The sequence below is a fragment of the Chiloscyllium plagiosum genome, chromosome 14 (genome assembly GCF_004010195.1).
Source record: "Chiloscyllium plagiosum isolate BGI_BamShark_2017 chromosome 14, ASM401019v2, whole genome shotgun sequence".
NCBI classification, from domain to species: Eukaryota; Metazoa; Chordata; class Chondrichthyes; order Orectolobiformes; family Hemiscylliidae; genus Chiloscyllium; species Chiloscyllium plagiosum.
Window position 1 is genome coordinate 77,490,975 of NC_057723.1, and position 15,641 is coordinate 77,506,615.

The 15,641-nt window shown below is 39.5% G+C and overlaps 1 protein-coding gene across 2 annotated transcripts in view; it reads right to left on the reverse strand.

Moving 5' to 3' along the window:
• LOC122556821 (fibroblast growth factor receptor 4-like) overlaps positions 1-15,641 on the reverse strand; it is a 63,580-nt gene that overhangs the window by 15,763 nt on the left and 32,176 nt on the right. For both annotated transcript variants that reach the window (XM_043704027.1, XM_043704025.1), the window contains exons 4-15: positions 14,164-14,253; positions 11,099-11,268; positions 8,765-8,888; positions 7,316-7,506; positions 6,877-7,015; positions 5,478-5,671; positions 4,747-4,892; positions 4,010-4,131; positions 3,273-3,383; positions 1,954-2,144; positions 1,239-1,361; positions 31-101 (exon numbers count right to left, since the gene is read on the reverse strand). In XM_043704027.1, coding sequence (XP_043559962.1) covers positions 31-101; positions 1,239-1,361; positions 1,954-2,144; positions 3,273-3,383; positions 4,010-4,131; positions 4,747-4,892; positions 5,478-5,671; positions 6,877-7,015; positions 7,316-7,506; positions 8,765-8,888; positions 11,099-11,268; positions 14,164-14,253 — 1,672 coding nt within the window. The remainder of the gene's footprint in view (positions 1-30; positions 102-1,238; positions 1,362-1,953; positions 2,145-3,272; positions 3,384-4,009; positions 4,132-4,746; positions 4,893-5,477; positions 5,672-6,876; positions 7,016-7,315; positions 7,507-8,764; positions 8,889-11,098; positions 11,269-14,163; positions 14,254-15,641) is intronic.

Genomic DNA, 15,641 nt, shown 5'->3' on the forward strand with positions numbered 1-15,641 from the left:
TAACAGCACTTAAACATTATCAGTACTTACACGTCACTCTGGTGTGTGTACACTCTGTCGAACAAGGCCTCTGGCGCCATCCACTTTACTGGTAAACGACCCTGGAATGAAACATCAAAGTTACCATTAGTAAGCCTAATATCTCCTTTGGAAAAAGTCAGTGCACTTCCACATTGACATCTGTGACAAACTGTCAGCTATAGGCTCATAAATCAAGGTTTCAACTATTACAACCATATCTGCACAGGAACCAACCAGATTACTTAGTTGGACTTTAAATTTTTGAATTTATTTGTATTTGCTTCTTTTCTCATTTCTGATGTGGATGTGGTTTTATTAGTATACAGAATGCTCCAAGAGTTTTCCCAATTTACAGGAACTCTCTTCAAGTAAATATAAACTAAAACAAGGCTTATGGATTTGGGAGATCCCAGTGCTGGCATGCTGTGTGTGCTGCTCTCTGCTGTGCTGAGCCACCTGTCTGGGGTAGTTCACATTGTGGCTTTGCTCGTGTGGTATTATAAAGTGAATTTCCTTACTAGTTTTCGGGTCACTGGCAGTCCTATAACGGAGTCTATCCTCTGTATCCTCTAGTTAGTGTGAAGGTCCTGATTTTCTGCCTCACTTAAAGCTTGTTACATCCGTACTCAATATAAGCTTACATTTTGTTTTAACCTTAAAACCATGCCCGATCTCACTTAGTCAATTCCTTTTTCACTCCCCAGTCTATGTTTTGGCATTCTTGAATGAAGCCCCAACTTAGGGCAGCACAGTGGCTCAGTGGTTAGCACTGCTGCCTTGCAGTACTAGGTACCCAGCCTCGGGTGACTGTGCATGGAGTTTACATTTTCTCTCTGTTTCCTCCGGGTGCTCTGGTTTCCTCCAACAGTCCAAAGATGTGAAGGTCAGGGTGGATTGGCCATGCTAAATTACTCTGCAGCGTCCAGAGACGTACAGGTTAGGTGGTTTAGCCGTGGTAAATGGTAGGTTACAGGGATAGAGTGGGGGCTGCATTGGGTGGGATGCTTTTCTGAGGCTTGGTACAGCATTGATGGGCTGAATGGCCACTTCTGTACTGTCTCTATTTGTCTCATTTCTGTCCTTGATGGATTCACCTGTCTGAAGAGTGAATTCAAATGGGGTAAGTGAAGGCCTGTCAATTCATAGTATTTAATTTTTAACTTATTCCAGAAAAATGCAACATCCAACTGTGCTTACCAGGGCCCGATGCTACTTACATTGGTGGTTTTCTTATAGTAATCAATGTGGTTCACTCCACGTGCCAGACCAAAATCTGCAATTTTCATTACATTGTCTTCAGTTACCAACACATTCCTTGCTGCCAAGTCACGATGGATACACTGTAAAAGGGATCAAAACAAAATAGTTAGTGTACTCAGGTCTCTGTCAAAGCACAAGCTTCCAAGTGATAGAAAATAAAGGCATATGGTAGCAGAAGGAAAATGTGACGATATTACAAAGACATATTATTATGCCTGTTCAACATAGGTGTTCAATAAATTGCCCAGTGGCTTATTTGCAGTCCGAGTGTCTAAAGTGTCGGTCCAGCAGCTCTCCTCAGCAGTGAGAGGTCGGATGTAAATTATGTTGGACAGCTAACTGTCAGGCCTGGAAAATCTAATCTCTGCCTTTCATTGCTGTTCTTGCTAAGTCATTGTAATGTGAGCCACATTCCCCTTTTGCGTGTAAGAAGGAGTTGATGTTGTTTTAGAACCATCATCATCTTTGTAGAACATGGGAAAACTAAGGCAGTGCCCTTCCCACGTTGCTCTGTTCACATAACCTTTCACCTATCCCAAGGGACCAATGCACATACCCAGACTCCCTGTAAATTTAAATGAATAATCCACATGGTCCTCAACAACACAAGCTACCTACAAAACATCTGTCTTGTTGAGTCAACATGGAAAGCTAGGTTAGTTGATGACTTACCTTTTTAGATGCCAAATATTCCATGCCCCTTGCCACTTGGTAGGCACTAGACACCAGGTCTTTAAACGTTAGCTGTTCTTCAGGCACCTTTGTGATGTGAAAGTTGTAATCCATACCAGGTGGCCTCCTGGCCCTGAGGTATTCCCGTAAATTACCTTTCGCTGCATATTCCACTATTACATACAGCAAACCTAGGGTATGAATGGCAGGTTTGAACACTGAACTCTCAGAACATATTAGCAAGACTATATCTTTCATGATGTTCCACTGAACTTTTGGTATTGCCCTTTTGCATGTTATACCTGTGATATAGGTTCAATGTCCTCAGAATTAGCTGCCTTTACACCCAATGTGATGTTACAGATGGCTTCAACAAAGTGGCCATTCTTTAAAAATGAATCAATTTTAACAGGCAATTTGAGTAAGTTTCAAGCCCACCTCAATTCTATTCACCATGTCGATGGCACAGTGGCTCAGTGGTTAGCACTGCAGCCTCATAGCACCAGGGTCCCAGGTTCGATTCCAGCTTCGGGTGACTGTCTGTGTGGAGTTTGCACATTCTCCCCGTGTCTGTGTGGGTTTTCTCTGGGTGCTCCGGTTTCCTCCCACAGTCCAAAGATGTGTAGGTAGGTGAATTGGCTATGCTAAATTGTCCATAGTGTTAGGTGCATTAGTCAGAGGGAAATGGGTCCGGGTGGGTTGCTCTTCAGAGGGTCGGTGTGGACTGGTTGGGCCAAAGGGCCTGTTTCTACACTGTAGGGAATCTAATCTACTGGAATCTAATCAGACATATGCTCGTTTCAGTGTGTAGAAACTCTTGCTGTTTTTTCCAAAATTTCTCTATCTTCGGGTTTGCACAATCTCCACAAGCAAAGGTCAGCTGAGAGCTGTCCTGAGCCAGTGCTTTTAATATCAGTGAAAGTTTTCAGTGCTGTGTTAAAGTGACCAACAATAACGCTCGCAACATTGCTGGGAAAATCTCCCATAGTCAGTAGAATCCAGTATTTTTACTATAATATATGGCACTTGTGAGTATTCTGATGTGTATGAGTGTTCACTCCAGTATATCAGAGCATCATGCCATGTAAATTTCATTGTGGGTATAAGATTGCAATGAGTTATATTGCAGTAAATCTCACACTATTGTATTTGTACAGTATAGCATTGTTCATTCCTGAATACTAAGTATACACCGCAGTTTCTTGTGCACCATTATGTTGCATAATAATGGATCATGTAACAGTGCACAAAACATTTGTTAAAAATACTGACAATTTCTCTGCTATTCTTGGGTATCTACACCCACCATACACACTCACCATCTTGTGTGCAGGCACCCAACAAGTTAATTATATTTTTATGCTTATCCATCATCTTCATCATCTCCATTTCTGAGATAAGATCTGCCAGGTCTTTTTCTGTAGCATCATCTAGATGAAAATTTAACATGTTGTCATTTAAGTTCCCTTCAGGTTAATTTCAACAAGTGGAAGTAACGATGATTTGTTTTTCACACGACATGGCCAGCATTTATAGCACACCTGTATTTGCCCTTGCACTGAGCGGCCTATTCGACCACTTCAGGGGCAAGTTAAGAATCAACCAACTTGCTGTGGAGTTTGGAGTCACAAAAGCCAGACCAGGTCAGGAAAGCAGATTTCCGTGCCAAAAGGAGATTACAGAACAAGATGATTTTTTTCACAAGAATCGGTAATAGTTATTGTGGTCACCATTCACTGAGACTAGCTTTATATTCCAGATTTATTAACTAAATTCAAATTCAACTAGCTGTCTTAATGTGTTTTGAACCCGTTTCACACAAGTAATCCAGCAGACATGACTACTGTGACCCCAGTTTTCCACCTGAGATCAGTCGGAGAGCAGTCTCTGAGAGGTGCTTGGAATATTTTACTCATGGCAGGTTTAAGTGATTAATTCTCCTACTGGGATTTAAGTTAGGAATTAGACTGGGCTATTAGTTTCCTACTGGACTCAACACAAAGATACAATTTGAAATACAAAGTTTCACATTTTGGGAAAGTGTATTTTTGCTCACCTTTCAGTGACTTCACTGCCACTGTAACTGCTTTATCTGGATTGTCCTTATCAATGCCATAGGCTTCTGCTTTAACCACCTGTCCAAAGCAACCCTCTCCGAGGGGTTTCCCCAATACTAGTCTGAAAAAGGAACCGTGATTTCAGAGATTACTGAAAAGTATGGTTGTGAACCTGTTACTCAATTTTAAAGCAGGCCATTTGCATTCTTTAAACATTATTTTCCATATGATGATGAAACTTCTTTCAGAAACACAGACAGGAGCAGTCATTGTGAGAGAAAAAGCCAGGCTTCTAGCATTGGCTCTCTAACATGATTTCAGATTCCCTGGAACTGTGTTATCAGCACAAAATCATATGGAAGATTGTTTGGTTCATGTTTTATATAGGCTTTTCTATGTAGAAAAGAGGCCTAAGGGGCAAATTTTTCACGCAGAGGTTGGAGCGTGTATGGAATGAACTGCCAGATGAAGTGGAGGAGTCTGGTACAATTACAGCATTTAAAAGGCATCTGGATGGGTATATAAATAGGAAGGGTATGGAGGGATATGGACCAGGTGCTGGTAGGTAGGACTAGATTGGGTTGGGATATCTGGTTGGCATGGACAAGTTGGACTGAAGGGTCTGTTTCCATGCTCTACATCTCTATGACTCTATACGCTGTCTGCAGTCTGCCCTAATTACAAGGTTTGAAGTTTAGTATTTGTCTGCCTACCTCCTTCTCTCTATCATACTTACTTATCTCTCTGGAATTCCCATTTTGGATCCATTGGTAGTTCAAATTCCACAACACCTGCCAACATGAGTGTGCCACTGGAAGACAGTCTTGCAACCCTCACCAGGGAAGCGTTTGACTTCATTGAGGAGTTTGATTCTCGAGAAAACTGAAAATTAAATAAAGTGAGTGATTAGACTGAATGTTTGCACAGATAAAATAATATCTCAACTGCTCCCCCTCCAACCCCCCAATTTATCTCCGGCAAGACTCAACTTGTGGTCATGTAGATTGACTGAGCAATGTTATTGTTGAACTTTGGTTGTTTAGTGCAGGTATTAACAGGTCAAGAATCTGCATCACCAACTGTAGCTTCAGACCATGTAATGTACTCTGATAGCATGCTTCTGTTACTACTGTGTGCTTCTGCACAAGAAATGTAGATTGTGCTGAGTTAGCAAGCCATAGTCAGAGTGCTTATAGGTGTTAGTTACAATTAGTCTCAGCATCTCTAGATTTGAGAAGATATAGTCAGGATTGCCAATCTTTGCGGCCCCCTATTAATATTGCAAATGTTGAGTGAGAGCAGGAACAAGCTCTGATCCAATGCTGAACAGCCTGCCAGGCTCAAAAAAGGAGAGAAGGTACGAGATGGCTGTTGATGCCCATGCAACCAAAATGAATGATTACCTCCAGAGACAAAGAAGAAAAGAAATGGAGAACAAATGGAGACTATTGTTTAGAGTTTAATTACCTGTCTTTTGAAAGGGAACTTGGAGAGTTTCTGCACAGGGAGTGGATCAAAAGCCCTCTTGGTGGATCTTGCCTGCATCCTGCATAATATAACAATGACCACTGACAAGATGATGGCTAGGGAGGTGGCAGCATAAATCAAGATATCCGTGTATTTAGCTCCAGAGAAGTCAGCTGTTTTCAGGGGTTCCTCTTCTATGAAATAAGACATAAAATAACTCTCATGAATATTCTTTACAATTTTCACCTATATGTCAACCAGCATGCAAAAACTATTTCTTATAGGTACCTAAAGCAGAGTGTATCATTATCCACACAGCAAAGGTAGCAGGAAGATCAATGGCCAACATTCCTCTTTGTACATAACACTACACTTTCTTCAAACAAGGGTCCATTTGTATCTGGCTGGAATGGTGCAGATGAAAGGTGAAGGTAGTTGAGTGCTTTGTGTGTGCCTGTTTCTTCCACTCAGGATAGACATAGGAGGATTCCTCACCCAAGACAAGCTTGGGACCACTTCACATTTGAAGGTCATGGTGTAATGTTACCAGCATTGCAGTGCCTTTTTAATGAGGAGAAATTTCTTCACCCAGAGAGTGGTGGCTGTGTGGAATGCTCTGCCCCAGAAGGCAGTGGAGGCCCAGTCTCTGGATTCATTTAAGAAAGAGTTGGATAGAGCTCTCAAGGATTGTGGAATCAAGGGTTATGGAGATAAGGCAGGAACAGAATACTGATTAAGGATGATCAGCCATGATCATAATGAATGGTGGTGCAGGCTCGAAGGGCAGAATGGTCTACTCCTGCACCTATTGTCTATTAACAAACATTAGAGCGTGATTGTCAGGACCAAACCTGGCAGCAGGATGTGATGGCAATTAGTTGAGGAGCCTAAACAGGCGTGGTCAGTACATACACTCCTCTTTACTGAAGATTACTTGTTCTTCCATTAATCACATTCAGATTCCTGATGAAGGCTTTATGCCCGAAACGTCAACTCTCCTGCAACATGGATGCTGCCTGACCGGCTGTACTTGACTAGCAGCATCTGTGAACCTGTCATTGCATGATCATTGTGCTAATAACAATTCATTTATCTGCGGGGTGAAATCAGGCTCAAGTCTTAACTTCTGCCCCCCTCCCACTGTGTTGGCACTAATGTCCCTGCACCCAATCCCCACCCTAATTTTAGCAGAAGTCTGTCTTTCAATGTTTAAGTGAGTTTAAGGAATTAAAATGACACAGCATCTCAGGATGAAATTTCTGCCAAGATTTACGCATTATCTACAATACAAAGCCTGTATAACCTCAGGTAAAAACCGATTCCACAATCTTTACAGAAGTTTTCACATTCTGTTTCCACCAGTTTATATTGGTTCCAACCTATATTCAACAGAACGTACCTGGTAAAACTGTCAGCCATGCTGAGTGGTAAGAGATCCCAATGGAATTGCCTGCCAAGCAGGTGTACTTTCCTGCATCCTCAAATGTGACATTATGCAGGTAGAGGACTTCAATTTCAGTGCTGTTGATATCAGCAGTCTGTGAAGAGAGTAGAAATACATCAACTTTCGGTTTAACATTTTGCATACACAGCATCTGTATAAATGGTGTTTTGCAGGTGCATAATATTGGATTACAGGGAGATGAAATAGGAAATAATGTGGCTATTCAAGTACATAATAGCATTGTTTGCACCAAAATAATAATAATAGCATGCTACTGTAAAGGTTATTTGAGAGCCAGCTTATCCAGTAAGTGCACTCTAATTGATTGGTTAGAACCAGCTTTAGAATGCCTATAGTCCCTAAAAATATTTTATTTACTGGCCCACATACTTACCTTTAAAACTTGGACATAGGGGACTTCATCTGGTCCATATTTACTGCCATTCACCTCCACGTGTTTCAGCCATTGGATGTGAGGCTGGGCATCACTGAAGACTCTGCAGTGGAACTCTACATTGCTTCCCACCACCACGGATTTGTTAGCTGGCAGACCCACCTGCAGGATAGGTCGATGAGGAGATCTCTCTGTGGAAGAACATGTTACTTTATATGTATATGTATATATTTTGGATACTGCATTTAAGGATAAATAAGCTTGCAATCTTGAGAATCTATGTGTGCATTATAATTATACACAGAGTTCAGGAAGTTCTGGTACTTAAATGTCTATTTATTTTTGTCGCTGCATTTATTTAGCCAATTGTCCTCAGTCATCCGCAGACTACTCTTAATGGGAAGAAAATGGCACTATGGCAACACTCTCAAAGTTTCTTATTCACTATTTACTTGCATTGCTAATCATAACAGAACCTAGCTGACTCCTTCCATTCTTCAAATAATTTCCAGGCAGAAATTGTCAACATCAATTCCCAATGGAAATAAGATATGGAGGACAGATAAACAGGCAATGTAAGATGGAGAATCAGAGCAACTCATAATAGGTTTCATTATTACAGATAACAGCCTTGTGACCTTTGATGTTCCTTTGAAGTTTTGTTGTGCACAAAGATTGTGGTCAAGCCCTACACTGATGCTAATTGCAACACTAATAACATTTTAGGTCAACCAGAATCATCATATCGGCTCAGATCCAACATCAACCACAACCAAGTCCAACAAAAACACCTGGCTTTCACGGAAATTTTCCAATCATTTGTAGACGTTTGCTCTTGTTTGATTGTTATCAGCATTTGGAATTTAGATAACATGAATCGATAGTCCACATGCAAAATTCTGCCTTTTTCAGAATCATAGTAATTGGTGCCCTTTTACCTATAATTACCTAACTCTAATTAGATGATTTTCCCTGAAATTGCATTCATTCCATTTTGGTGGCACAATGTTAAGCTTGAGTATCAGAAGCCAAACAAACAGGCCTAATATGGCTTAGTTATGAATACTGGCTAGAATTTTCAGTCCCCAATATTAATTTTCAAAACAATAATGAACTTGGAGAGCAAATCATCTCAACAGTGTTGAAGCAGAAAATCCAAACTATTACACATACGGATTAGCACAGAAGATCAAAGCATAGAAATCATTGTTGCCAATAATAGTGGAAAAATATTGTAGTTTACCCATTTGACATTCCTCTGTTCTTTATTTTAATAAAAACATCACGCATTTAGTTTTTAAAGGAATACAGTACAAATAATCTGAATTAATTCAGCAAAATAATTATCAGAATCTATAAGAACAAGAATCAAGATTCATTAAAAATATCAATATTCTTCTTATTATTCCCCCATTTCTATATCAGTTTGATTTTCTGTCAATCACATACCTAAAACCTCCAGCTGATAGCTGTGATTGATGCTACCATATTTGTTCTCCACCACACAGGTATAGTTGCCACGGTCAGATGGTACAACACTTTCCATCACCAGGCTCCAACGCTGATGCCGCAGCTGACAGGATAAATTGAATTTTAAAATTGCAAACCAGTTAAAAGGCAAACAAACTTGCAAAAATCACTAAAACAAAACACAATTAATACTAACAAGAAATCAAACTAAATCTCTCAGGATTGTATTCTTGTCTACATGGTTTTTCTATCATTCTGTTAGATTAAAATCAATGAACAGGAATTTTGTACACATGTAAATGCTGTCCTAGTGAGTACTTGTTGGGTCTCTGCCAAGGATACTTTGCTTAACATCTAACCTCCCTTCTATTTGATTTAGCAACGCTTGTTGGGATAACATATAACCATGTTTGTTATAATGATATCATGTGTGAAGTGATGTGATCACAAAGTTTTAGGTAATACATAGTAAATGAGATTTGGCAAACAAATTTTGTTGAAAACAACATCCCTTTAACTTCAATGGTATTCCTTAGCCAACATGGCTATTACTAATCTCAGGAACAGCCAAAGCTTGACAGTGACGGACAGGCAGTTGAATTTCTTGGGTCTCATGCTGAAATGCTCGGGGGATATTTTTCAGACCTCACACCCAAGCCCAACCCTAACTAATTCTACTCTGGATTCAGATTTGGGCTATCGATGCTGGATATTTCATTCTGCTTACAATATACACTTAAATAACCTTTTTTGGGTCTGTTCTTAGAAAGAAACTGCATTTATATAGTGTTTAAATTATCATTAGGGCACACCAAAGTAACTTACAGCCATAGAATTAACTCCGGTAATGTAGACAAATACGACGCCCTTCAAACAGTAACAACTTATCTTGTTTTTGGTGATCTTGACTGAAATAGTTATTGGACTTATTATTTTGTTTAAACAGGAAGACTGGCTTTATTTTAATGTTCATTTGAAATAAGGCACCCCTAATAATGTTCTGCTTCTTCAGTATTACTCAAGTGTCACGCTCATTCACCCAAGCCTAGCGAAGGACTTGAACTGGCAACCTTAAGACTCACTAGTGAGAGAACTGCCAACTCAGCCAAGAAGCTTATTTCATGATAGAATACAATGAACTGAGAATGCTTTTTAAACAACATTAGCAATTCTGTCAGAAATGATAAATATGAATTTAAAAATGTTGTTCATAAACACATCTCAGATATATTCCTAACTTCCTAGAAAAGAAATCTACAGCTATCAAACTCGTTCTTTTTTGTTGTTAGTTATGGCTTCTGCTCTGCTGGCAGAATTCTAAATGTAAGGAATGCATCATTCATTCATTTCTTCCTTTCTGATCATTTATTATTCATATAAACCACTTTCTTTAATGTGATATTCACACTGCTGCTCGCAGTACCCCAGGCTTGTCTTTCAGATGGTAATGTCTTTTATACAGCAGCTTAGCTCTATATGAACCTTGTAATGCCAATGTCAATTCTGCAGTAATGTAGGAACACTCAGGTGGTTTGAAACACAATATTGAATACGTGGGGTTGTGTTACATCAAAGCAATACACTTAAGAAAACAAGAAGGGTAGGAATTGTATTGCTTCACACTCCTTTCCTTAATGGATTAGTTGGTGGAGGATTAGGCACCTGATCTCTGATGGACTTGTGAAGTTTGCCAACATAAATTAAATCTCTTGTGGTTTTGTGTGCTTGGCTAAATGGTTATGATTTAAGGGAAAGAGTAGATATGCTCATTAATGAGGGGAGGAGTGGAAGTGCGGAGACAGTAATGTCACTAAAATCCAGACCCAGGCTAATATTCTGGGGACAATGATGAAATTTGAATAAAATATAAAACTGAGACTTAAAAGCTCTTCTAACGGTAACATATAATTATTGTCAAATGACATAAAACCTGGTTCATTAATAGCCTTTGGGGAAGGAAATCTGCCATCTCTACCTGCTCTGGCTTATGTGTGATTCCAGACCCAAAACATGTCTCTGAGATGGTCTAGAGAACCAATTAGCTCAAGAGTATCTTAGGATGGGCAATGTATGCCAGTCTCACCAGTGACATCCACATCCCAAACAAGAGTAAATAGGTCATTATAAAGAAGGCATACATGATCTGCATGTGTCAAATTCCAGGAAAGGTCTCATTGATCAAGAAAAAAGTATTTATCAACCTTTTTAGTTAAATTCAAAATCTCATTTGAGTGTTTTGAATGTGAACCTTCTGGATCTAAATGAACCCTTATCCACAGAAATATGTTTTACATGGGTGAAAGTGAGTTATACCTTAATGCCTCCGATTCTCTGCTCTCCCCTGAACTCCCGACCATTCTTCAGCCAGCGTATGGTCGGAATGGGATTTCCGGCAGCTGGACAGCGAAATTTCACAGTATTTGCAGCTGGAACCACATGTAAATGCTTCTCCATACGCTCAAAATGTGTCCAGTAAGGTGCTCCTGAGTGTTGGAATGGAAACCAAGAAGAAAAGCTCTTCAGTTAGAAATTAGTACTTTTTCAGCCAATAACTTGTACCTGTGCTCACTTTGAGCTCACCTGGGCTCCACGTTGATAGCAACAATCAGTGAATTTATCTATTATGAAAAACAATTGTTTCATTGTCTATTTAATCAATTGCTCCTGATGCTCAAGACAGGTTGATTTTGGTCAGAACATTAGTATAAGAAGTGAAATTGCTTCAGATTTGTGGTACATATCTTCAATAAAAGCACACAGCAGCAATATTACAATGCAACCATGCAAGTACTTGAACATACATCACATTTTTCATATCATCAAAACAACCCAAAATACTTCACACCCAATAAATCACATTTAGAATGAAGTCATGTGGTGTGACATGGTAGCCATGGTGACCAATATGCATGTAGCAAGCTCTCACAACCTGTCATGAGTAAACGACCTTAGATCAGAGATCTATCATTGGTGGTTTGTTTGAAGGGTAAATGGTGCCTATGTACTGGGAGGGCTGCCCGTCAGGTGCCAAGACATCTTCCTTGCTATTCTTCAAAAAGTACTATAGTACCTTTTATCGTCACTTGATAATGCAGACAGCCTTGACTTAACATTTAATCTAAAACATGACACCTCCAACATTGCAGTGAGCTCTCTCATTACTGCATCTCAGACTCAGAGACAAGAATACTACCACTGAATTACAGTGCACTATCATGCTTACATTAGAACAGGTGTATACATTGAGTGTATACATTGAGTGTATACATTGAGTGTATACATTGAGTGGTAAATTGCCAGTCAGGATTTGCTCACTTAATGTTCAACGGACTTTCAAAAGACATTTGTAAAAGTACCACATATCAGGCATGCCAGTATTGAAACCCTTTGGATTAAAAGGTCAGTAGCTGTATGGACATAAAACTCATGAGGTGATAGAGAAGAATCATGGTGACAGGCTATTTTTCAAAACTATTTTTCAAACTGAAATATATAATGGTGTTCCTAAGGATTCATCATTATATCCCCTACTGCTTTTGGAATGCTAATAATCTGGATTGGAGGTTAGAAAGCACAATTTTGAAATTTGCAGAATATATGAAACTTGGAAGCATAGTAAGCAATAAGGAAGAAAATGATAGAATTTGAGAGGACATAGGCTCTATGTCCTTGAACTGTAATGACACATGGCAGATGAAATCCAATGCAGAATATTGTTGAGATGTGACAGTCTATAAACTGGAAAGTCTGCTGAAGGTGTACAAAATACCAGTTCATTCTCATTGGCACTAACGTGCCCTTTCCCAGGGACCATATTGTAAAACGTGAAGGTTGGGAGAGATGTAAAAGAGATTTACTCATTTGTTTCCAGTGATGACAGATTACAATTACATGAATAGACCAGAGGAGTTATTGTTACTTTCCAGGGAATAGAAAAAGTTAAATGACATTTGGTCAAGATATTTAAAATCTTGACTGGTTATACCAAGAGAAACCAAGCCTTATGGAGATAGGAACCATGAAGCACATTTTGAAATACTGCTTTAGGTCAGTTTGCCAATGAATTTCTGCCTTCAACAGAGTCAACAGGCTCAAGATTCAGAAATGGTCCCACTCCCTCAATATTTTCAAATTTTGAAATGTTCGGCCTACTATGTCCTGAGGCTGAAGGTTGCTAACCAGAGTGCTCAAATTTAGGGGGATTGGCAAAAGAGTCAGAAATGAAATGAGGAAAATTGTTTTTATATGATGAATAATTAGGATGTTGAGTCTTGAGAGTGATGCATTCAAATTCATTACAATAGCTGCTTTCAAAAGGGAATTGGATTAATAAGGAGAAATGAAAATGAGATATAGGGAAACAGTCACAGTGAAACTAACTCCATAGCTCTTTGAAAGGGGAATTCTGCTGTCAGTTGGCAATAAACATAACTTGAATGGGGATGTGTAGGGTGGAGGCAAATTGGGTTTTAATGGAGTACTTAGGGCAAACTTCTGAACTAACTCCAGAACTGCTAAAAATTTGACATACTGGTCAACCTGAGTCTAATCTTTTAATGTGAATCTATGAGCTCTGTGTAATGAAACTCAAAAGAAACATCAAACACGAACTATTTGAAACTCCCCCAAAGCTTCGGCACATTCCTTAACATTCCTACCTAATCAGCTCCACAGTAATTGTCTCAATTAGCTGGACTGGGAACTCCTGTGGTAATTAGGCAACGCATTTCGAAGCAGACTGATCCTCAGAGCCTGAACAATTAGAGCAAAGACAAATTGTCGCCCTGAAATACACAGAGCAATTTAATTGGGGAGCTGACTTGTTGGTTCTCAAGTCACTCAGTTGCTTCTTGAATTTAGAGACAAGTTAGGGTCCTGAAATGTTCCAACCATCCTGAGAGCACAGCCTCACGAAGAGCTGATTTAAATGAACATTTACAAATGTGGCCAAGATACGGCCGGTATGATGTTAGGTGGATGAAAAGCACATTGTCCTACTATTGCTCACTCTGCATCTTACCATGAAACAGCTACTAATCAACATGCAAATCAAAACTAGGTGTTTCCAGTGCCGCTTATTCTTAGTTTCTACTTGATAATGTGGAAAATTGTCCTGATTTGTCTTTGGCACAAAAAGCAGGTGAATCCAATAAAGCCAATTACAGCCCATCCCTCCAGCTAGCCTCAATCATGGGTACATTTTTGATGAGGAGGAGCCAGTGTTGGACAGGGATGGATAAAGTTAAAAATCAGACAACACCAGGTTATAGTCCAACCTGTTGGACAGTACATTTTTGGAAGACGACATAAACATTTACTGATGCTCAACTCCAGTCTCTTCGGATTTATTTTTAATCTGTGTGATCTAAATAGCTGACCTTTCTGAGGATAAGCATGACCGTCATTGGTATCTGGAGTTGAATCTTCAGATCCGCCATCTTCATCATCATCACCAGAGGACAATGAGTCTGAAATAATTAATATAGGAGACGTTAGAGATCATAACCTGCAAACTTACACTATACACTCTCCAGTCTAGATTTCACTGAATACAGTGTAGTAACTGGAAGAAAGGTGCTGTGATTGATGCATCATTGCTGTAATATTGTATTACATAACAGTTCTGTCAGTGAGGCTGCAGCCTGCCACCCTTTCTCAGTACTGGATTGCAACTATGGAAATGGATATTAGGTACATAGGAAGTAGCTTTTCCAAGTTACCATTCATCATGCAAGTGTAGAATGAGAGAGTCTGGGTGTTGTTTGGTTTGGATATTCACAAATTCTACATTGTCCTCAACTCATTTGTGTACATATGCACTTTACAGAATTTGTTGCTTACTGTGGTGATGAATCACAAGTACTATGTTGTCAGATATACTTGTGGAATAATTTTCTTCAAGTTCTAACAGTTTCTACTCAGTTCTATTGACTCTTATAATTAGATCAGTGCTGTACTGTGGACACACAAAATATTGTACAGAGTTCTGTGATCAAACACTCTCTATATCTGCATCCATTATCAAAATTGATAAATCTTCTGAACAATTCCAGATGAAATTTCCCATTCCCAAAACTACAATGCAGTGGGTACTGCCTTATTCAACAAAATCTAAAATTTTGGGAGTCAAATACGGAATAATGAATTGTGGTTAGTTTAAAATTGAAGAGGCAATCCCCATAAAGGTGACATTCAGTCTTGAGTTCTAAATTGGTATTCTTGTAAATATTTGAGACTGCACTTTTAGTTTCATCAAATAAATATGTACAAACAAAATGTGCACACTGTAATACCTGCACACCAAAATTCCATTAAGGCAGTGGGTCCAACTAGATTACCTGGCAAAGAAATTATTGAAGGCCATTTCAGATTGAAAGATTTTTATTTCAAATATATAAAGAGGATTTTAATTATATTCTGTAGTGTTATATTGATTAGTGTTCCCCTCATATAGAGAAGTTATCCTGTTGCATTTAAATCCTAGCAGTTAACAGTAATTCAATTCGGCCCCTTATATGCTGTATTAGTAAACCATTCTTAGCATTGTGGTAAAAACAATGACTGCAGATGCTGGAACCAGATTCTGGATTAGTGGTGCGGGAAGAGCACAGCACTTCAGTTCAGGCTCGTCCACATCCTGCACCTCCGCCCTTAGACCCCACTCCTCCAACCATAACAAGGACAGAACGCCCCTGGTGCTCACCTTCCACCCTACCAACCTTCGCATAAACCAAATCATCCGCCGACATTTCCGCCACCTCCAAAAAGACCCCACCACCAGGGATATATTTCCCCCCCCACCCCTCTCCGCCTTCCGCAAAGACCGTTCCCTCCGTGACTACCTGGCCAGGTCCAC